At 43.4% G+C, this 24,652-nt stretch overlaps 1 protein-coding gene across 2 annotated transcripts in view; it reads right to left on the bottom strand.

The window, feature by feature from the left end:
- Positions 1-24,281, bottom strand: part of HSPA4L (heat shock protein family A (Hsp70) member 4 like) — a 45,718-nt gene extending 21,437 nt beyond the window's left edge. Inside the window, exons 1-5 of one of the 2 annotated variants that reach the window (XM_066632046.1) lie at positions 24,118-24,281; positions 12,928-12,985; positions 5,959-6,099; positions 3,742-3,864; positions 257-356 (exon numbers count right to left, since the gene is read on the bottom strand). In XM_066632046.1, coding sequence (XP_066488143.1) covers positions 257-356; positions 3,742-3,864; positions 5,959-6,099; positions 12,928-12,985; positions 24,118-24,224 — 529 coding nt within the window. In that variant the 5' untranslated portion in view covers positions 24,225-24,281. Of the gene's footprint in view, positions 1-256; positions 357-3,741; positions 3,865-5,958; positions 6,100-12,927; positions 12,986-23,870; positions 23,928-24,117 lie in introns of those variants that run through there. The other variant, XM_066632047.1, reaches the window with a different exon arrangement.
- Between the last annotated feature and the right edge of the window lie 371 nt (positions 24,282-24,652).

The following is a 24,652-nucleotide window of genomic DNA, read 5'->3' as shown; positions in this document are numbered from 1 at the left end:
CTAAAGTCTCCTTGGACTCATGGTAATAGTTTCACATTTCGAGCAATCCTGACCTTATTTAAAAACAAAACTAGAGGCATAAAATTCTGAAAGAAAACACCACCACTGTAGGACACAAGTAAGTAAGCCCTTGAATGGAGTCACAGGGTACTGTATTGCCAGAGAAGATCATGAACCTTTGCTCTCTTGGTTTGGAAATCAAACTTAAAACAAAATATATACTACTATATAGTAATTACTCAAGTCACAAATTTACCTGCTGTAGTTTCATTCATTAGCCTCAGGCAATTTAAGCCTGCTACTTGTGCGGCTGCCATTACTGATCTTCTTTCAGCATCAGTAAAAAAACATGGGATCTGTGGAAAATGTATTGTTACATAAGCCTCACTGCATTCCATTTCTGCTTGATTCTTACCTTACTGTAAAACTGTATAGAACTTACCATTGGTAGGCCACTGTAAATCTAAAGAACTCAGCTGAAGCAAGTTTACGCCCATCAATCCATAAGACTCCAATCTAATTGACTAATTTACAATTAGGATTACACAGCAATCCTCAAGTTATTAATTTTAAACTTATTGCATTAACTTCACATACATAAGCACCTTTGTTATTTATTATCTAAATGATTTATGTTCTGCCTTTCCCTACAAATAAACACAGCACTCAAGGCAACATATTAACTGAGCAAAAACAGTTAAATGCTAAATATTTTGATGGCATTAGATTGTTTTGAGGATCTGACAGCATATATATTAATAAAAGTCAAACCTGAACAAGATATCAAAAGATCAAACTTGGTAATTGGTTAAAATTATCCTATTTAAGAAAGAATCTAATAAAAAAAATATAGTCTGATACTGACAGAACTGAAAACATTACACATGTTCACGCAAAAACAAATATATAGTCAGCCAGATGTCAGAAGTTTGGCTTCTGGCTACAGACTTTTAAATTTTGTCCTATGCTTTGTAGAATATTTTCATCACCTGATCAATTAAATAGAAATAGCTTCTAGCAATTTACTAGAATAAAGAATTGGCTATTTTGATCTATGCATAGCAAAGGGTGGTTAACTTGATTCCATTCACAACTGTACAGAACAGAGCATACACAAAGCAAAAGTGTAATAAAGATGCTATTTCCTGTTATAGTGCCAACACAGAAAAAAACAGATAAGGACGTTTATGATATAGCTAGAAGCTACACAGACATTAAAAAAACACTTCCAAGTTCCTTTGTAACCGGAATTCCTGTTGACAGGAAAGAATGGTTACACCATTTTATCCATAGATTGAGATTCTATACTGATGGAGAACGGATGAACTGTCTCTTACAATATGGGCCAGATCCTATTATTTATTTATTTATTCATTCATTCATTCATTCATTCACATTTTTATACTGCCCTTCCTCCAAAGAGCTCAGAGCGGTTTACACAGCTGCTCCTCCCCTCCTTCTTGTCCTCACAACACCCCTGTGAGGTAGGTGAGGCTGACAGAAAGTGACTGGCCCAAGGTCACCCAGGAAGCTTTGTGGCTGAGGGGAGATTTGAACCTGGATCATTCAGGTCTAAGTCCACCTCCCAAACCACTACACCATCCTGGCTCTATTAGACTACTGTCAGGCACTCCAAACTTACCGCCAGCTCCGTGTATCACAAAACATATCATTAGGCATTAGGCATGCCAGAGCCAGCAGTAACAATGAGACCAGTGCCAGCTGGCACTGGGCTTCAGTACTGGAATGATGAATCGCTGGAGAGCCAAGTGGTAACTTTCCCGCTGGCGAGGCTTTTCAGGGAAGGCGAGGAGGATGGACTGTGGGTGGACCGGGCTGAAGAGGGGGTGGAGATGGTGGACAACTCTGCCGCTGAATTCAATGCTCCCTCCCAAGCCGAAAAACCCGACACTGGTCTCCTTGGTTCTGCACCTGTTCAATAACAGGCACAGATCTGAGAAGACCCATTGGGGCTGCCGTTGCTTGACACGGGGTAAGGGAAGGTTTGTTCCCTTACCTTGAGGAGAACTCTGGCCACTTCCTTCTACCCACAGGATACACCAATAGCCATTTTGGCACCACAGTAGCCCTGAGCACTAGCGAAACATAACTGGGCACTAACAGAACTTGCTAATGTAATTTCAGGACCTCAGTTACCTTTGAAAAGTCTTGGAAAATGAGAGCAGAGCTATAGAACTGGAGAAAGGCTACTGTCACCTGATCTCCAAAAGTGGGAGAGGATGATCTGAAAACTTACAAACACTTCAGTCCAGAAAAGACATTATAAAACTGTCTATAATGATATCAATGCACCAATTACTAAGAAGCCAACACTGATTTGTCAAAAATAAATCTTGCCACATAAATCTCATGTGTTTTCTTGACAAGGCTATTAGCTCAGTGAATGTGGTGAACGTTGTGGCTATAATTAGTCTTGATTTCAGTAAAGCATTTGACAAAGTTCTCCACAACATTTAGAATAGCAAGCTAGTAAAATATGGGCTGGATGATATAATTATTAAACAGAGTCACAATTGGTCAGACAACCATACACAAAGAGTGCTCAGTTTCTCATCAACCGCTTCATTAATAACTTAGAAGGGATAAAAGGAATCTTTATCAGCTTTGCAGATGATACTAAACTATGAGGAATAGCCAACTTCAGGAGGACCTTGATAGAATGGAATACTGGGCTGAAACTAACAAAATGAATTCAATAGAGACAAATATAAGATTCTGTGCTCAGGCAATACAAAAAGGCACAGGTACAGAATGGGCTGTACCTGGCTTGAAATACAGTGGGCAAATGGGACCCTGGTGCCCCAGTAGACTACAAGGTGAACATGAGCCAGCAATGTGATCTGGCTGCACAGAAGGATAATGTAGTTTTAGGTTGCATTAGTAGTAGAACCATGGCTTCCAAGTCACAAGAAGCAGTGGTTCTATTCTATACTATGCCAGTCAGACCTCATCTAGAGTACTGTGATGCCACACCTTGTGAAGCAGCCAAACTGGGACAGGTTCAGAGAAGAGCAATGAAGATGGTCAGATGTCTGCAAAACAAATTGCAGTAGTAAAGGTTGGGGGTACTTAGTATGCTTAGCTGGGGGGGGGTGCATGATAGTTCCAAATGCCTGAAGGCCTGTCACATGGAAGAAGGCAAAATTTGCTGGCCCAGAGAGTAGAACTGGATCTAATGGGCTTAAACTGGGAGTGGGTGCAGGGAATTTCAGTCAAATATCAGAAAAAAATTTTTAACAGTAAGATTGGTTTGATGGTGGTGGGTTTTCCCTCATTGTGAGTCAATAAGTCAAGGTCTGACACCTTTTGGAGATGCGCCTTCCAATTCTTTGATTCTAGGAAAACACAACAAGCAAAGTTGACCAACCTCCAATTTTTCTTGAAGATTCTTTTGAAGAGTCTAATTGTTACACCAAATAAAAGACAATGTTATTTCTATAAGCATTACCCAGCTGAAATTACTCTGAGAAACAAACTAACATGCTGGAATCAAAATGATTTCAACATATAGAGGCGTTTGTGCTCAGTAAGACTTGGGCTCTAATCCTGTCTTACTGGAAACAATAGGCTTACTTCTGAGTAAGATAACACTGTTTTGAAACACCTCTACATATAGAGTAGGATTTTTGGTAACAGTTCACACTTTGACCATAGAAAAAACTAAGAACATTCTAAGAAACACTGTTACTTTTAGAATATCCCAAAAGAATATCAACTTACTGAAATTACACAATCTGCTACAGGTTTTTTAAGTGCATTTTCCGATGTCTCTTTAAGTTTAACCAATAGCATGGCTGTAACTTGCTCAATTGCAAATGGTCTGTCTTCATCCAAGTATCGCACCTACAACACAAGAAAAACACTAGCATAAGCCTAAATAGACATTTCCAACGTACAACCCAAATGATGTATTTTACTATATGTTCTTAATATTTAAAACAACCTTTCAAATGGCACTTCCATGAATTGTAATAGCCATTTATGTTATAGGTGCTATAACCTAATATGAATTATTACTTGAAAAAACCATAGGTCAACAAAATGTATTACACATATACAGGTGTTCCCTGCTTTCTGACAGTTTGTTTTTCAATGTTCTGATCTTTCAACACATTTCAATTATACCCAGAAGTCATTCATTCAAAGCATCTTCTGCTCTTTCAACCTCTCTGTTTGTTTAAAGGCTAAAACTGCCCCATGTTGATTTGCATATAACATTGTGATTCAAACTGTTTTGTGGTGTGTGAGTGTGAGTGAGCAAGAGAGAGCGAGAGCGTTCACACCAGCTTGAGCTCTGGTCCTATTTCCATTCCCGAAATCTTTGAGTGATAGCAGGAAGCTATCTGACAGCTGAAAAAAGCATTGGAAGTAATATTTGTAAACTAAGAGCGCAAACCAAACCTGCACTGGAGCAGGCAAGCCAGGACGCTTGTGCTGCATCCAACGCAGGTTCACTGGCTGCAGCAGCTCAGCCAGAGGCAAGGGGAAGCTCTTCCCCTTACCCCTGGGTAAGGGCTGCTCGCCCCAATGGGTCTCCTTGGACCTGCGTCACCTCTGGAGTTGGCGCAAGTCCAAGGAGAGCGGAGAGGCTTGAAGCTGCTCCGTTCTCTGTGGGGATGGGGGTTGGGATCCGGCATAACCGCTGGATCCCAGCCGCGTCCCCAGCTTCCCGGGCTCCCGCCCCCAGGGCCATCCATAGCCCAGGAAAGTTGGCTAGGACTGGGCCCCAAGTGTATTTTTCCAACTCTGTGGAGGCAGGCATAATCATTTTCAACCTTCCTTCAAGTGAATGAACAATTAAGGGGATCCTAAAATCCTGGAAAAATAGAAGTAGAAAACACTTGAACTATTTATCCTCAGTAACTGTTTAGAGTTGAAATATGGGGTGACTACAACTAAGTAGAACTGGAAAGACCCCAAAATATAATTCCCAGAGCTATTTTAACTATTGATATGACAGGCTGGCACTTTTAATGAATATAATTTTAATAGTTGTGTGATGCATTGGGGTCTGATTTGTTTTATTGTTTTGTTATATTTTAGTATTGTTTTAAACTTTTGCTTTATATTTTTATGTTGTAAGTTGCCTTGGGTGCCCCAGTGTGTGGTAGAAAGGCAGGGTAGAAATTCTTTAATTAATAAAAGTTGAACATTCCCAAGCATATTTCTTTGGTGCTCTTCAGAGCAGAAACAGGAGCACTTATAAGAGTGTTTTATTGCATTATTACTGGCTTAAAATTAAATCAATAGGGGACATGCCCATATGTTGCAATGAAATATGAGTTCTAAAGGCTCTACAAAAAAATAGCTTCAAAATAGTTCAATAGTCAAAACAGCCCTTGGATACTGCATAACTAAGTTTGAGCATAATGATTAGAACCTTTGTCAGATTCCTCAAAGTTCACACTCAGTAGGGCTCCATCTGTAAGATTTTAGTAGTTTCCCTCTATCGTTTTCAGTGGTCTCTACAGAAATATTCCATGCAACCCGAGTTTGTGGTTGACCACATTACTTGCTTGCTCATCCCATTTATGAGAAGAAAATTACAAATGCTTGGCACTGCATCTGTAAAATTGGTCACCGGTCATCCAAACAAAAGAAAATCATTTTTTTCCTGGCTAACAGAAACAGACAAATTAAAAGATGGCCTCTTTCGTTCTTGCTGCAATATACAAACATAAAAAATTATTTAAGGAAAATGCAGTGATTATTTTAGAAATGTGTTAAACTACTTTTATATTATATTAGAATACTTAATGTTCTTCTGCATTGCCTTTATAACATCCAGAAACACCTAGAATAAGCAATACTCTTGCTCTGAAATTTATTACCGACAAGAGGAGGAATTACTTACATTTGATTTTACTAACATTATTTTCCTTTGCGCATGTTAGCAGTTTAAATGTAGATAATCACAGCAAGAACTGAAACACTCACCTTTACGCCTACACTCCCATTAGGCAATTTCTGAAGGTCATAGGGCAGTCTGCCTCTTTCAGATTTTATAAATGGATCATCAAATGCTCTCCCATGTAGTTTTTTGAATCCATGTAATGTATTCTTAATGTTTGTGATCATCTGTAAAAGCATAATTTTTCCGTTAGTGGACTGCCCATTTTTATATTAAAGCTTCAATTTCTCCTTAACACAATTGCAGTATTTTACTAATAACATTACAAATTCATTTCCATTGTGGCAAAACCCAAGAAAACTCCTTTATTCACAATTTTTCCTCAGTATCTTGAACAGTAGTATCTCTCAGATTTAACAATGAACTTGTCATGATGTAGTGATCTTATTACTGTCAAAAATCCAGTATTCAAATAGCTTTAAAGAAAAATAGCTTTAAAGACTCAGGTTTCTTGCTCATCCATGTCACCCTGGAGTGCTTTAGTATAGACGCAATACCACACATAGCCACTAGATGGGGGAATAATGGAATCTACTGGAATGAAATTATTCCATTAGATTCCATTATTCACCCCATCTAATAGCTGAATGCGGTATAGCATCTATTTTGGGGTGACAATGGAGAAGCAACAAAACCAGATGTGGGTCTTTAAAGGTATCTTTAACCCTGACAAGTTTGCAACCACTGTGATTTAACAGGGTGAAGGTAGGAAATTGAATTTTGGCACTTTTTTCCTTGTTACAAGGCAATTAAAGGTGGACCTTGGTATCAGACATGAGTCAAATCAGTGAACAACAAGGCATGACCAGTATCTTCTTAATCAAATATAATTATAAGAACATAAGAACAGCCCCACTGGATCAGGCCCATCTAGTCCAGCTTCCTGTAACTCACAGCGGCCCACCAAACGCCCCAGGGAGCACACCAGATAACAAGAGACCTCATCCTGGAGCCCTCCCCTGCATCTGGCATTCTGACATAACCCATTTCTAAAATCAGGAGGTTGCGCATACACATCATGGCTTGTACCCCATAATGGATTTTTCCTCCAGAAACTTGTCCAATCCCGTTTTAAAGGCATCCAGGCCAGACGCCAGCACCACATCCTGTGGCAAGGAGTTCCACAGACCAACCACATGCTGAGTAAAGAAATATTTTCTTTTGTCTGTCCTAACCCGCCCAACACTCAATTTTAGTGGATGTCCCCTGGTTCTGGTATTATGTGAGAGTGTAAAGAGCATCTCCCTATCCACTCTGTCCATTCCCTGCATAATTTTGTATGTCTCAATCATGTCCCCCCTCAAGCGTCTCTTTTCTAGGCTGAAGAGGCCCAAACGCCGTAGCCTTTCCTCATAAGGAAGGTGCCCCAGCCCCGTAATCATCTTAGTTGCTCTCTTTTGCACCTTTTCCATTTCCACTATGTCTTTTTTGAGAAGTGGCGACCAGAACTGGACACAATACTCCAGGTGTGGCCTTACCATCGATTTGTGCAACGGCATTATAATACTAGCCGTTTTGTTCTCAATACCCTTCCTAATGATCCCAAGCATAGAATTGGCCTTCTTCACTGCCGCCGCACATTGGGTCGACACTTTCATCGACCTGTCTACCACCACCCCAAGATCTCTCTCCTGATCTGTCACAGACAGCTCAGAACACATCAGCCTATATCTAAAGTTTTGATTTTTTGCCCCAATGTGCATGACTTTACACTTACTGACACTGAAGCGCATCTGCCATTTTGCTGCCCATTCTGCCAGTCTGGAGAGATCCTTCTGGAGCTCCTCACAATCACTTCTGGTCTTCACCACTCGGAAAAGTTTGGTGTCGTCTGCAAACTTAGCCACTTCACTGCTCAACCCTGTCTCCAGGTCATTGATGAAGAGGTTGAAAAGATCCTTGGGGCACACCACTTTTCACCTCTCTCCATTGTGAAAATTGCCCATTGACACCCACTCTCTGCTTCCTGGCCTCCAACCAGTTCTCAATCCACAAGAGGACCTGTCCTCCAATTCCCTGACTGTGGAGTTTTTTCAGTAGCCTTTGGTGAGGGACCGTGTCAAACGCCTTCTGAAAGTCCATATATATAATGTCCACGGGTTCTCCCGCATCCACATGCCTGTTGACCTTTTCAAAGAATTCTATAAGGTTCGTGAGGCAAGACTTACCCTTACAGAAGCCATGCTGACTCTCCCTCAGCAAGGCCTGTTCGTCTATGTGTTTTGAGATCCTATCTTTGATGAGGCATTCCACCATCTTACCCAGTATGGATGTTAGGCTGACCGGCCTATAGTTTCCTGGGTCCCCCCTCTTTCCCTTTATAAAAATAGGCGTGACATTTGCTATCCTCCAATCTTCTGGCACCGTGGCCGTTTTGAGGGACAAGTTGCATACCTTAGTCAAGAGATCTGCAACTTCATTCTTCAATTCCTTAATAACCCTTGGGTGGATGCCATCAGGGCCCGGTGACTTATTGATCTTTAATTTATCAATGAGGTCTGAAACATTTTCTCTTTTAACCTCTATCTGACTTAACTCCTCGGTCAGGAGGGGCCGTTCGGGCAGCGGTATCTGCCCAAGGTCTTCTGCCGTGAAGACAGATGCAAAGAACTCATTTAATTTCTCTGCCATCTCCCCTTTCCCTCCCTCACCATCCCGAGGGCCAACCGCTTCTCTGGCGGGTTTCCTGCTTCTAACATATTTGAAGAAGCTTTTATTATTCCCCTTAATGTTGCCGGCCATGCGTTCCTCATAGTCTCGCTTGGCCTCCAGTATCACCTTCTTACATTTCTTTTGCCACAGTTTATGTTCCTTTTTATTCTCCTCATTAGGGCAAGACTTCCATTTACGGAAGGAAGCTTCCTTGCCCTTCACAGCCTCTCTAACTTGGCTGGTTAGCCATGCGGGCACCCTCCTGGATTTAGTGGAACCCTTCTTTCTTTGTGGCATACACCTCTGCTGGGCCTCTATTACTGTTGTTTTAAGCAGCCTCCATGCACTCTGGAGAGATTGGACTCTTTTTACCCTCCCTTTCAACCTCCTTCTAACCAGCCTCCTCATTTGAGGGAGGTCCGCCCGTCGGAAGTCAAGGGTTTTTGTTAGACATTTGCCTGGTATTCTTCCCCCAACATGCACGTCAAAACGGATCGCAGCATGATCACTGTTCCCCAATGGCTTATGAACGTTTACATCTCTAACCAGGTCCTGCGTACCGCACAATATTAAATACAGAGTCACCTGTCCTCTGGTGGGCTCTGTGACTAGCTGATCTAAGCCACAGTCATTTAGCACGTCAAGAAATCTGGTTTCCTTATCGTGACCAGAACACAAATTGACCCAGTCAATATGAGGATAATTGAAGTCCCCCATGATTACAACCCTGTCCTCCCTGATCTGTTTCCTCATTTCAAGGTCCCCATCCGATTTCTGGTCTGGAGGACGATAGCATGCCCCCAGTATTACATCGCTGCATAAGCCTGGTAATTTAACCCACAGAGATTCTACGGTGGAGTTGGACCCACCTTCAATCTCTACTTTGCTGGATTCTATCCCTTCCTTAACATAAACGGCCACCCCACCTCCAACACGCCCCTGCCTGTCCCTCCTGTAGAGTTTATAGCCTGGGATTGCGGTATCCCACTGATTCTCCGCATTCCACCAGGTTTCCGTTATGCCCACTATGTCAATATTTTCCCTTGTCACCAGACATTCCAGTTCTTCCACCTTTGCTCGTAGACTTCGGGCATTCGCATAAAAGCATTTATACATGGAATTCCCCAGGATGCGCTGCTTATTCGCTCCTTTGTCCCCGCATCCTCTCATTGTGCCAAACCGTCTATCACATCCCATCACTCTACCTTTCCCAATTTCTTCTCCTACTCTGCCTTTGTCTTGTTGTTCTCTAACCTCCCCATCCTCATCCCATAGGGATGAGGAGTCCCGAACCGGATGCCCCTCGGCTCCTGTCGGCCTTCCCCCAGGGATCAGTTTAAAAGCTGCTTTGCCACCTTTTTAATGTTATGTGCCAGCAGTCTGGTTCCATTCTGGTTCAAATGGAGCCCGTCCCTCTTGTACAGGCCCCGCTTGTCCCAAAAAGTTCCCCAGTGCCTAACGAATCTAAACCCCTCCTCCCTACACCACCGTCTCATCCACGCATTGAGACCCCTGATCTCCGCCTGCCTAGCTGGCCCTGCGCGTGGAACAGGTAGCACTTCAGAGAACGCTACCTTTGAGGTCCTGGCTTTCAGCTTCCTGCCTAAAAGCCTAAATTTGGCCTCCAGGACCTCCCAGCTACACTTGCCCACGTCGTTGGTGCCGACATGCACCACAGCCGCTACCTCTCCCCCAGCACTGTCTAATAGCCTGTCTAGACGAGAATTTCTTTCAGATAACCTATTCCTATACTTTGAAAAGAACAGAATGACCAGTATAGCACATTGCCTACACACGGGATCTTGGCGCAACTTCAGCAATACTGACAGCAAGAAAGCCATGCCATCATAGCTCCAGTTCTGCCAACTGATACATCACAGACATCAGTACAACACTACACCAATATAAAACCCCCAAATGGGTGGGATGGAGAGAAGTCAAAGTATGCCATATCTTAAACCCTGTCTAGATGGACATGACCCAAATATTGGCAAAAAGTTATGACAATCCCAAAATTAGCGTAGGAATAAAAAGCCACAGAACAGAATGGGGACAGAAAATACAGGTGTGCGCCACTTGACGGGGATATGTTCTGTTATCCCCGTTGTTATGCAATTAGGTCATTAAGTGAACTGTCAGTACAATCTACTGCCTTTGTTGTGTAAACAGACACTCCCTGCCAGACACTAGCTGGCTGCACAGGCTACTGGAGATAATTGCCTCTTCTTTGCATTCAGAGCCTCTCTGGTGTGTAAACAGACACTCTGCTGCAGGCTATGGGAGACAAATTGCTTCATTAAGAGCATCTTTTTTTACTACTGTCATATATGCGGTCCGTCGTTAAGCAAATGGTTGCTAAGCAGTGCATGCTGGTATACCGGAAAGTTTTTGCTACTACCACCTGCTCACTGACTTTCCAACAACAGAGCATAACCTCAGTATGAAAACCCATTCCAGGAAGACTAGAGTTCAGATTACAGGGAGCATGGCATCAGGCTATACCCCTCTGGCTGCCTGTTATGCACACTTGGAAACCTCATGTGCACATGCACAGCAAATGTGGTAAAAGGATTTATAGAGAAAAGGCACTTGGGAGGACAAAGGGAGGACTTTGTACAGGTAGATTATCACTGACCTAGACATCAAAAATCCAGACATTTTTGTTCAAGACTTGTTTTCTTTAGTGTGAACATAAAAAGGTCTGATGTTCATTCCTGTATATAGTACAAGTACAGGCTATAAGTTCTATTCTCTGATCTGGTTAATTTATAGTGTGCTTTTATTGCGACAAAATATGGTGCAGCCAGACCTCATTGACACCTGCTACCTGGCTGTCAGATTAACTTTCAAGGGGATGAGATGGTTGGTAACCCCATACGTATGTTTCTCTTTCAAATGCTGTTCTGTCTCCGATACTGTACAATAAACTATCGGACATGTTCCCTCTTGCCATCACTTCTTAGCCACCAGAGGTGCCTTCTACCCAACCTAGTTGAAGCTTAATTCAGCTGGCCTAAGAGTGCGATGCTGCAGGGGCCTCTCTGCTACCAGGGTCAGGATCTAGAGCATCCTCATTCTCCAACTCCTTGGGCCCCAAAGGAAACCCTCTTTTGGACATGAGCCACCTGTTTTTTGTTGCCATTATGTATAAAGCAGACAGTTTGGATGTGCAAAGGAAGGCTGTATGAAGAAAACTGCACCAAGACCAGTAAGCAACAGATGTCAGCAATTCAAGAGGATGTGTGTGGGGTGGGTGGGCTGTTTCTGTGCTGTTTGTGAAATCCTTTGTCACATGTGAGCCCAATGACTGGCTCATGCAATTCTCCCTGACTGGCTCAAGTGCTACAAGTCATACAGTCAGTATATGGTGCTGCAGGATGCTAAAATGTCCCAAGAAGTGCTCTTTTCATATTTCTTGCTGTGGCTAAGTGGTTAGAGAGCAGTCCTGTGAAGTAGTCATTGTGGCTTGCTCTTTCATCCCTGCCATGAGTGTTTTTGGTCAGCCAAGCAGAAGGCAAGTATGATGTTTGTAACAAGCCCCCTGACTTGGATCAAACCTGCTTTACCTGGGTCCCAGTCTAAGTCTCTGTGCCTTGGGATACCAGTACCACAGACCAGCCAACTGTTGCTGAGGCTCCCCTTTTGGGTTGCTCCAGTCCTGCTCTAGCAAAAGGGTTCCTTCCAGCTGGTGGACTCCCACATGGGGCCCAAGCCATTGCCCTGGAGAGGATTCCGAGTTTATTTTATATGCCTGATCCCTCCCGAAGGAGTGACCATTCTTTACTTGGTCTGCTGCAGTTGTAAAGGTTTCCTCAGAAGTGTGTTTGTGTGAGTGGCAAGGGGACTTGAAATCTGAGATCCCTGCAGTTCTCAGCTTTTGCAGGATCTCCTGCAGGGGATGGTGCTGTAGGATGCTTGTGCCGTGCAGGGAGAGATGCTGTCATACATGGGGAGTGTCTTTATGGTTGCAAAGACCTGGACATAAGGGTTTAAATTACAAGAGAGATTTTGAGTAAACATGAGGAAGAACGTCCTGACAATATGAACTGTTTGGCAGTGGAACAGCGAGTCTCAGAAGTGCAACTGTCTACCTCTTCATTGTTGGAGGTCTTTAAGCAGAGGCTGGACAACCACCTATCAGGAATGTTGAAATTGTGGACATACTGGCAGGCAGTTGGTCTTTATGATCTGGAAGGTCGCTTCCAACTCTGATTCTAAGTTTAGTAGCATTCAAACTATTTTGAAGTTTGAGACCACTTATTGAATAAGCAAAAATAATTGATGAAAAATTAAGAACTGCAGAAAAAAATTTCAACTGAGATAACAATATAGTAAACATTTACCTGGCTCTTTGCTGCATTTCCAATAGTCCGGGCTTTGGATCCTAGGGATATACAAGCACTGAAATATAAAAGAAACAGGTACTCAGCTCTTCTTATATTTAGCTAAGAGAAGATTGTCCCTCTCCATCCCAGCATGTCAACTATTCTAATGGATGTTGCTGGTGCCTTTTTTCCTGACTGGAAGCCCTATGAGGATAAGGGACCATTTACCCAGATATAGAAACCACTTTTTGTTGAAACGCAATATATAAATATATTTCAGGTTGTTACACAAGTTTGTCAATACATTGCAACATTATATCTATATCTGTTAGCTCCTCACACAGTAATGCAATGCATAAATCATTGATGCTTAGAAGGCATGAAAACATGGAAAGGCTGAACTGCAACTATGTTTCAATATCTCAAAACCACAAAAATAATCTATGTAGTAGGACCTGAACAGTCATCCAAATTCTACTTATAAGAGATCAAATTCAAAACACACACTTAAAGCCCAGATGCTATTGCTTAATCTTAAGAATGTCTAAGAAGTGGTGAGCCAGCATACTCAGCAGTCCATGTAGTACATTCTAACAGAACAGTTAATTTTCATGTACAATTTTTCTATAAGTATCAAAGGTATTCTGAAATGACACTAGCGAGACAGACCATTCTATCAAATGGTCCAATCCTCTACAGCAGGCACACGAGTCAAGTGCACACTGCCATTGAGATTGTTCTTACAAAAGTGTTGTGAGGCACTTTGTGATAGCCTGGTGGAAAGAGGTGCTGGCAGGAAGGCTTGTGCGAGCTTGCACAGGTCTCTTGTGCTAGTAGAAGAGACCCTGCAGTGTCAAGAGAGGTTAAGTCCTCTACTGAGTGGCATGGAGGTATTCCGGGACAGGTGGGAGGGCAGGAAAGGGGTGGAACAGGGGGAAGGGGGGGTGGAGATGAGGCAGATTGGGCATGGGAAGCAATTCTTACCTTAAGTGTTGGTGTGAAGGGATACATAGTGTAAAGGTTAAAAAAAAATGACATCATGGGACTGAGAAAGCAGATAGCCTTGCTCTATTTTCTGATTAGAGGTTATGCCATTGTGGGTACATGCCTATCTTTTCACATGCATTTTTCCTTCCCAATCTTGGGACATGTATGTATCATTATGGCAAGGACACCATCAGTCACACCACTGGGTACACAACTGCAGCACATGCCAAGAGTCTGTTCCTGGTTTATTCAGGATCTATAAAAAACATTCAAATGCAGTTTGTGAAGAGGCCATGGTGGGATACAACACAAGTAGGTACTGCAGACAAAGTTGGTCTCTGACACTATCCACCAAGTCCCTGAAAAAACTGCCTGTACAGAAACTGCCAGCCTTGTTACGAAGAAAGAAGAAGCAGCAGCTTTGGGTGGCAAATGCCAGAGAAGTATCACTTTCTGCCAAAAACATAATCTCTGGGTGCTATTTAGAAACAAACGTACAAGATGTCAGACGGGAGGAAAAGTCAGCAAGATTAAGTGTTTCCATTTCACTGCTACCCTTTAGTGAAGAAGCAGCCAGTGAGGCATATTCTCACCACCACCTTTTTCCTGTTGTAATTATTTTCTATTGACTTTATACAAGGCAGTCTGGCGCCTTGCTGGCAGAAGGGTGGATGCAAATGAACAAAATACACTCTCTCACTCTCTCTCTCACACACACATGCAAAATTTTATTTATTTATGCCCTACCTTTCTTGCCATAACAAAGGCAGCTTACACATTTATTTAATGCATTTTTATTCTGCCTTTTCCTCATAATTAATGAATGCTCAAGGGGACTAATATTCATAAAAACAAACCTACATATAACATAGAACAAACACTACATAATAAAATCCCCACAGCCATCACCAATAATACTATAAAGGAAAGATAAACAATAAAAGAATCCAGTGGTATAAAATCATAAAAATTCTTTAAAATATAAACACCAATATAATACAATAGTACAAAAAGGCATAATAGGTGCACAATAAAATGGCAGTGGGGAGGCATAAGAATCAAGTGGCTTGAAAGAAAAAAAGTATTTCTCCTATCCACTCTAATTACCCCAAATTCAACCAAAACAGTTTTTATTTAAACAAATAAAAGCAAAACATTGAAGAGACATGGGTGGCTCACACCAACAAAAACACAGCAGTTACCCAACCACCAGTACCACCAAAAGTCTTTACATAGTTCTTGCAAGGAGGATAAAACATGCCAAAAGTGCAGTTAGAAAGGCAATCCCACAGAAAACATTTTCTTCTACTACCTCTACATCAGGGGTGCTCAATAGGTGGATCGCGATCTACCGGTAGATCGCGAAGCAAAATGAGTAGATCGCGGAGTGCCGACCCCCCCCCCTTCAGGTGCCTCTGGGAGGAAACGCCGGGAGTAAGGCCCATTGTACTCAATGGGGCTTACTCCCAGGTAAGTGTGGCTAGGATTGCAGCCTCACAGCCTAATCCTAGGCATGTCTACTCAAGAGTAAGTCCTGTTATACTCAGTGGGGCTCAAGGTACACCAACATACATTGTACACATAAATGTTATATGTTATGATGGTGCGAACATTGTAAAAAAAAACTCTGGTAGATCTCTAGGCCTTGCTGGGTTTCAAAGTAGCTCTCAAGCCAAAAAAGTGTGAGCACCCCTGCTCTACATAGACTAGCCAGAGTTCTGGAAAATTTAGAAGGGGAAGGCATCTGGGGAATGTAGTGGCAAATTAGTAGTCTTAATGCAGGGGTCTCCAAATCCCAGCCCGGGGGCCAGATGCAGCCCACGACAAGCCTCTATCCGGACTGCGGCCAGCCTTTCCCCTTCTGAAAGCCTCTGGCCCACTTGGCCAAACGTGAGAGGAACTATGCTCTGGTTGTGTCTGAAGGGTGTTCTAAGGGCCAGAGAGGATGAATGAATGAGCCCATTCATTCATTTATTCACTTATTCATTTATTCTAAGTTCTATCTCTAATTTATTTATATAAATTTTATATTTAAATTTTTTTCCCAGCCCTCAACACCGTGCCAGGTATTTGATATGGCCCTCTGGTCAAAAAGTTTGGAGACCCCTGTCTTAATGCAAAAGGACACTGAATTCAAAAAGATTGTTTTTGGCTTGGCTGAAGTTCATGCCAGCAATAAAGCAAACTTTACAATTTTGAAAGATTCCTAATGCATTTCATACTTACTTTCACAAAGTAGGCAAACTTATTTTTATACAAAATTGCTTAGCTGATAATTTTCTGGATAGCAACACATCCATTAGCCATTCACAGACTGCTTGTATTCCTTTTGTATTTTCCTCTGAATGTATTCCATGTAGAGTTTAGAAAAAGCTTGAAAAAAGATTACTGAATCTATGTTTTTGAAAACACAACACAATGTCACAAACACAATTTTCCTCATTGTCTGTTGAACAGAGATCACTTGCTGCCTTTGCCATTGCAAGCGTTCATCACTTTGGCAAGGGTGACAAGAACTCTATCTTTCCTCTCTAGTTTGGTACATACAGTACAAGGGATAGGACTGAAATCATCTTGGCACAGCACTGCCACAGGAAGATCCCCAGTACCCTCTCTAATTCCAAGTTGGAGAAGAGGGTTAAGAGTTGGTTGGTTTTAGTAGTGGTTTTGGACGACTGGTTTTGGTAATGCTGCTGACATCCACTGACAGGGCAAGCTACAGCTTCTGTCCCTGGTCCCAAGTTTAGGCCTGAAAGGCAAGGGTTTAGCTCCAACCCAGTGTTCTTCAATTTTGGGGTTGAAGGCTAAAGACCACTGGACTGGAACATCAACAGATAAAGAGGGAGGCATCTGGTTTACACCTTCAGTGTCCCAGCCCTGTTCATAAATGTTTTAGCAATTATGCTAAAATAGCTTTCACTAGGGCTAGGTTTCATGGTACATTTTTCTGCAATCCCTAACAAGAATATTTAGTTATAGTGAACAGTGCTAGGAAGGCATTACTGAGGCAGGAAATGGGTGAATAAGGTCCCAGAAGGGAGATAGGCTTGATGGTGGATCCCCAGTCTCATACTTTATTTTTTGGGGTTGTACAAAAGTGTACACTTCATTGTACAAAAATGAAGACCACTGCTCTAACCTACACTGAAGTCCAATACAAAATCATGGACTAAGGCAATCCACAAATTTTACTTCCAAATAACTATGCACAGGATAGCATTGGGGGCAGAATCCTGGCTACGAAAGCCAATCCAAATTTGTAGTAATTCTGAAGATAGGGTTTGTAATGATATATTTCTTGCTATAACTGCTTGGTGGTCAAACAACTGGCTTTCACCAGCAAACCAGTAAGTAACTGAAATAGTAACTAAAAAGCTAGTTTTATATGCTTTTGCCACAAAGTGGAAACTGGAACATATCAAAGGAGCTCTGTGCACATGATAGACTGAAGTGATAAATAATTGTATACAGCTTGATATAAATTATGTATTTTGTTGTGAGCTACAGTTTGCCCAAATAAACTTGCAATCTACTAAAAACAGAAAATGCAGTGGAAACACAATGGATCCCACTTATTTGCTACCCTCTACAAACAAAAACCACCTTGTACTTTATATAAAAGGTCTACAGGGAAGAGGTGGGAGGGTCAGAGAGAATCTGTTCCAGAATGCCAGTCCAAAATAGACAAAATAAAAAATGATTTCAGCTGTCACCTGGGCTAGTAGCTATAAACTGTGAATCCACAGTAGGGTGAAGTAATTGACATTCCTCCAAGTCTTTAAGGAAGCTATCAAGTTGTATGCAAAATCTTAAAGAGAGGTGGGTAAGCCCTTCATTTGAAACACATTAGTAAACCTATCAGTAAGAAATCTAACAGCCCAAACCCAAACTGCATTGGACCAGGCAGGCCAGTAGGCCTGTGCTATAGCCACTACAGGACTGGAGGTGCCTATGGCGCAACTTGACATAATGGCATATTTTTCCAATTACCCTGAGCACTGCCCCAGGCACCACAATGGGGTTATTTTGATCACTGGTGCAGATCTGAGCAGCCCTGTGTTAGGCCAGGTTGCTCGGGGGAGGGGGGGCTTAAGATCCAGCCTAAGTGCCAGAGGCCAGTCCCAGCCCACCCACTGGTTTGCCCATCCTAGAACACCCCTCCAAAATGCCCTCCTGCTGCCAGCATGAACTTACCCTTGCCTAGATCTGACCTCTGTCGGACAGTGCACATCTGTGTGTGGGCCTGTTGGTCGCTGCGTCATTGCAGACATGCCTTACAGCACTTTTGCAACAGCCCTTGGTCAGCGTAAGAGACTTGCACTGGCCCAACTAGAGGTTGAAACTGCACTCTAGTTAAACTAAGGACACAATCCTAACCCACTTTCTAGCACTGACATAAGGACAATGCAGCTCCTAGGTAAGGAAACAAACATTCCTTTACTTTGAGGAGGCCACTGTGAGGGCCCCCCCAACTGCAGGGTGCAGCATACTTCCCACTGGCACAGCTATGCCAGTGCTGGAAAGTGGGTTAGGATTTGGGCCCAAACGGTTTAAGCTACATTAGCACCTTGTGTGATCCTTGAAGGAATGTTGAGACAGAAATTGAAATCAAGATAATGTTAAAGTTTATGATGAACCTATAATTATGGGGTAAAAGATTTCACTATAAACACACCCTAAAAAAAACTTTGACTGAAATACATTCAAGATTGTTAAGTTTACACGTAATATTTTTATTTAGAAAAGCACTTAAGAGCCCTGTCAAAACATCCATTTTCATTTTTGAAGAAGATGACCTTTCCTTGAAGAGATCATAAGAGATTAAGGCAACTTGATGATACCAGAGCTGTTTCAAAACTGGAGGGATTACTTTAATACAGGGGTCTCCAAAATTTTTGGCCAGAGGGCCGCATCAAGTATCTGGCAAGGTGTTGAGGGCCAGAAAAAGAAATTAAATATAAAATTTAAATAAATACATTAGAGATGGACCCTAGATGAATGAATAAATGAATGGGCTCATATGTCCAAGATTTCTCCACGTACCAACACAGACCAAGAAATAAAGCATACACTTAAATGGACCCCCATTCCCCCACCCCACAAGCACAACTCTGGTTGTGTTAGTCAACTGGGCCAGAGGCTGGCTGCGGGCCGGATACAGGCTCCCCGTGGGCTGCATCTGGCCCCGGGGCCGGGGTTTGGAGACCCCTGCTTTAATATAATAAAAATGGTTGACACATAGTGCATTTTGTAAGCTTTGTTAAAATGTTTCATAAAATGTTTCATAGTAATATAATTCCAGCATCCATTTTATAAACCTATCAAGAAATTAAACTGTCATCTAATCTTTATCCCCAACTGCAACAAAGTCTAAGTATGCATGACTGCATTTGCTCATGTATAACCCCTATTATTCTTGTCTTTCTACCATACCCATCCACACACTAATTCCTTTTTCTTCTGCCAATAGTGCCTTTATGCTTTCTTCTTAGGACAGACAGGTAAATCTTTATGCCATAAAGCATTATGGCTCTAATCTGACATAAAAACATGGCAACTTCCAGAAACCAGTAGGTGAACATTTTTAGTTGCGCAGGACACCTCACGCCTGATTCAAGAGTCATGTTTTACAACAAAAGATGACGTAAGAGGCTCCAGCAAGAAACTACTGAACTAGCATTTATTGGGAAACGTGACAGGATTTGATATGACTTGAAGAAGGCTTCCTCTCTAACTACATAGTTAAATAACAGGCAGTCCAATCCTAAGATGCGCTGGTGCAGACAGGACACATGGCTTGCGCTGGATCCAAAGCAGCTTAGGAGGCAGCTGGAGATCTCCGCACAGTAAGGGGATATTTTTCCCCTTACCCCATGTCAAGACCCAGCCGGTACAATGGAGCTTCTCAGATCTGTGCCAGATATATAGCTGGCGCAAATCTGGGAAGCCCTTGTAGGGCTGCCTGGCCAGGGAGCAGAGGTTAGGATACAGCATGTGTTGCCACTGCTGATCCTGGCTCTGATCAGCGTCCTGTTCCACCCTACCCCTGCCCCAAAACAACAGCCTCTCTGCCTCCAAACCACCATCCTACCAGCCTCTCCCAGTCTGCATGCCAGTCAGAGCAAACCTGCCTGCTCTGGCTGGTGCTGCATTTGGATGTGGTGCCAGCAGACTGGTGAATGCCTTTGTGTCAGTGCTGCCAGCTTGTCAGTTGTCACAAATATGCCTTATGGCACATTTGTGACACTCAGACCTAGTGCAGGGAGGGCTGCACCAACTTATTGGCACTTTTGGATTGCGCTGTTTGGTTAACCATTGTTCATCTAATCAGTGGTTCCCAACTAGGGGCACACGTACCCCCAAAGGTGCTTGCCAGAACCTTAAGGGGTACTAAAAAAAAAACTAAATAATGGTGGAAAAAGACCGGTCTGCATTAGAATGCCTTGGGGAGCTGGTATTAGAATACCTTGCAGGGCTAATACAAGGGATACAATTCATGGAAATGGGCTGCCAAGGGGTACATAAGTGAAAAAATGTTGGGAACCACTGAATTAATTCAGCATAGTTAAAACAATCAACCTGGCTATTATTGTTGTGAATCACTGTACGTTACATAATAATCATCACTAACTTTATCTCTTCCATCCCATAGCCTTCTGACCCAACCTTTACATCATATGTTTTTTATTACTCTATTTGTGCATGCATGTGTGTCCCTGCACTGAGGATTTTGCTTCATTGATTTAATGACAAGGAATGTAGTCAACCAATGCTTATGCTAAAATAAACTGCTTAGTCCTTAAGATGCTACAAGACTTGTTTTGGGGGAGAAGCCACAGCACAGTGGAAAAGTATCTGCTCTGCATGCAGACAATCCTAAGCACCTCAAGGTAGCGCAGAGGAAAAATTACTGCTTGCAAACTTGGGGAGTCAGTGCCAACAATTCTGAGCTAGATGGCCCAATGGTCTGACTACAAATGCATGTAGCAACTTCCTATGAGGTAAGAAACACTCTTCTACCCTTCTGGGAACTTTCACTGATGAGAATACAAGGGAAACACGTATGGAGTTATTTTACCTGGTTACTAATTCAAAAGTAAACTGTATTTCACCCTTCTGGTGATCTGGTTAATTAGTACAAGACATGAGATGACTGAGAAGAATTTTTTAATTTAATAAATTAGATCAGTGGTTCCCAAATAGTGCACAGCAGCGCCTGAGGGTGCCATGGCAAACTCAAAGGGGTGCCACAGGATGTCCCCAGCAGCGGTATCTTCCTGACACCACCATCTGGCATAGCGCAAGATCTTGCACAATTTGTGATGGCAAAGACACTGTGCCAGTGCACCAGGAAAGAAGGACACCATGATACTAGTAAGTTTGGGAGCCACTAAATTAGATCATTAACAGAGAAAGTTGTTTAGAAATTGAAAAATGTTAACTGCCTCTAAGCAGTGCCATTTCACATTGATTTCTAGTTGCCATTAATGCCCCCTCCTCATTTTTTGCTTCAGGCATCAGGACTATTCCCTTGCTACATATAAGAACCACCACTTAAAAGATGCCTCTTTGCCCAGTTATCAGAGGAATTTCAAGATGTCCCATTTCAAACAAGGGAGCAGAAAGATGAACAAGGAGATGAGTCTTGACCCAGGACAAGCCTTCTCTAGAGGAGAAGCAGCATAGCTTCTGCAAAGGCAAGTCTTACCTCATCAATCTCTATAATTTTGTTCAGATCATTAAGAGTGCAGATAGTATATACACAAATTTTCAAAACGTTTCACAAGGAAGCAAAGCAAACAGTGGGGTGTCTCCCAAGGGGTTGTACTGGGACTAATGCGACTTAACTCTTATCTGAACTCAGGGAGTGACAGTGGTAGCTGATTTTGTGGAGGACAACAGCAGCTAACCCTGGGCATGCCTACTGAGAAGTAAATCCCTTTGAGTTCAATATCATCATCAGTATTTATATACTGCTTTTCAACAAAAAAGTTCACAAAGTGGTCTACAGAGAAAAATAAAACAACTAAACACTCTCTGTCCCAAAAGGGCTCACAATCTAAAAATAGGACCTATTCCCAGGTAAGCATGTACAGGATTTCAGCCTAAATTATTCAGAGATGGTGAAATTCACAGCAGTAAGCTCAAGATTTGTAAAGAAACTATGTCTCCACAGACATGATTAACTTCATGAATTCACTGCTATAAGATGTTGCCATAGGCTTAAATGGCTTTTTAAAAATTCATTGAGAATAAGCTTGACAAAGCCTATTCTGTCACATTAATCTGTTAATGTGTTTTTAATATGTTTTTATCTGTTTGGTAAATTATGTTTTAATCTGTTTTTAATATGTTGTAAGCCGCCCTAGGACCCTTTAGGGAGAAGGGCGGGATAGAAATAAAGTTTATTATTATTATTATTATCACCCAAGATAGCCAAGCTGAATCTTCATCATCGGAAATACCAGCTCTCTGAGTACAAAATGCTGAGGACAAACCTGTAGGGAAGGCCAGAATTCTTAGGTCCTACTTATGGATTTCCAAATATTGGACAAAATAAACCCACGGTTGGTCCAACAAAGACGTTATTCCATTCTTATACTGTCACTTCTAAATTAATGCATCATTTCACATCCTCACTACATCATCACACCTTTGTTTAATGAAACTTTTTTAAGCATTAGCAACTAAAAAATGAGAAAGCATGAGCCAAAATACAGTTTTTATGTGAATAAAAACAGATTTTTGCCAGACTACCTAGTCCTAGAGAGAGTGTAACCCATGGAAACAAGGAGAGTGAGGAATCTCTACTTCCTTCTGTATACTCTATTATCTGTACAGCACACCCTCTCCTTGTCATTGCCCTCTATGCCTGCCAGCCAAGTGAGACAACAGAACAAGCAGAAACAGGTCAGGGAAGAGGAAGGTAGGAAGAAGCTGGGGAAATTAAAAAGAGCTGCACTACCTTCATGTATGCCTCCCATCCAAGTTTTTTCCATACCAATCCCAGCATGGTGATTTCAGAAGGCAGACATATAAATGCTGTACATCACTGTAGCCTGAATTACCCCCAGCTGGACAATTGCTCTCTGTTCAAGTGGACCATTACAGCAGCATTGTGCTTTCGGAAGCAATGCTTCCAATGGCCAAGTCTTTGAACTAACTGCTGAAAGGAAAATGCTGCTTCTTTTGCAAAGACATCACCTTTCCACCCCACATTTACCTAGGCTGGCTGTACAGCAAAGATGCTGACAGCACAGAGAAGGAAATCATCATCTCAGAATTATCACATGCCACACACAACGTGTAGACCATTAGTTTTCAATTGGTGGATCACTGTGACTTACAGTGGGGTTGAAACCCAAACCCCTCAGACTACTGTCACACCAATGACACCATTCCCCCCCCCGTTTTGCACCCATGCTTTTTCAAGAGAAAAGGCAGAAAACACACACACACACACACCAGAAACTAAAGACGAGAAAGAACAAGCCAGAAGAGAAAATACATAACAGACAGAAGACCAAGCAAATTATGTGTGTGTGTGTATTGTATAGAGAGAGAGAGACTGTGCGTGTGTATATAGGAAAAAGGGTGTGCATAGAGAGAGAAAGTGTATGTGTGCGTGTATGTGTGCAGAGAGTGCGTGTACGTACAGACAGAGAGTGTGTAGACAGAAAGAGTGTGTGCATGTAGAGAGAGTGCGTGTACATACAGAAAGAGTGTGTATGTGTGCACAGAGTATGTGTATGTGTGCATGTGGAGAGAATGTGTGTGTATAGAAAGAGTGTATGTACAGAGAGTGTGTACGTGTGTACAGAAAGTGTGTACCTGTGTAGAGAGCGTGTGTGTGCGTACAAACAGAGTGTACGTGTGTACAAAGAGTGTGTACAGAGAGAGAGAGTGAGTGTGTAGAGAGAGAAAGGAGGAGGCCCCGCCGCAGTGGGAAGCTGCCAAGGTGTGGAGACCCTCACCTGGGACCAGGAGGGGAGAAGCGGCAGGAGCGCCCTCGGCGGCAGAGGGAAGGCGGCAGTGGGGGGAGGCCGCCCCCGGGGGCTCAGGGACGAGGGGCGCCCGTGCGAGGGAGGGAGCGAGCGCGGGCGCCGGGGGAGCCCCGGAGGGTGAGCCACCCGAGGCCGCAGAGCCGCCGAGTTGAGAGGGGCGCGGGGCTCCCGCTCCAGGGGAGGGGGCCGGGGCCGGAGCCGCCGGCGAGGCACTCACGGGGTGCAGCGGTCGCTGTACTCGTTGGCGACGGTCTCGATGCCGCCGCTGCGCGCCACGGCGATGTAGCAGTTCTGGAAGCCCAGGTCGATGCCCACCACGGACATGGCTGCGCCGGGCTCGGGAGCTCTTCGCTCTCCCACTGCGGAGCAACAGCCACCAACCGGCACCTCCGCCCTTGTGCGCAGGCGCGCCTCGCTGCCAGGCGGGGACTCCGCGAAGCTCCGGATACGGCGCGACTGCGCTGCGAGTTCCAGAAGGATCTCGAAACGGGGGAGGGGGGAGCGCCGCCCGAGGGCGCCATCTTGCGGGCACGCGCCGCAGCGCCCCGCAGGCGGCGTTGCCCCGGGAGACGCCGGGCGCCTCATTGTGAGGCCGCTGCCGGGCGGGTGGAAGGGGGCACCGCGGCCCAGCTCTGCACGGCGCCACCGCGGGCCTTCCCGACACACGGCGCACAGTTGGCCTTCACGGCTCACACCCCACACATAAGAACATAAGAACAGCCCCACTGGATCAGGGCATAGGCCCATCTAGT

Source organism: Tiliqua scincoides, chromosome 6 (assembly GCF_035046505.1).
Source record: "Tiliqua scincoides isolate rTilSci1 chromosome 6, rTilSci1.hap2, whole genome shotgun sequence".
NCBI lineage: Eukaryota > Metazoa > Chordata > Lepidosauria > Squamata > Scincidae > Tiliqua > Tiliqua scincoides.
Note: the sequence above shows the minus strand (reverse complement) of the source record. Positions and strands in the feature narration are given on the sequence as shown.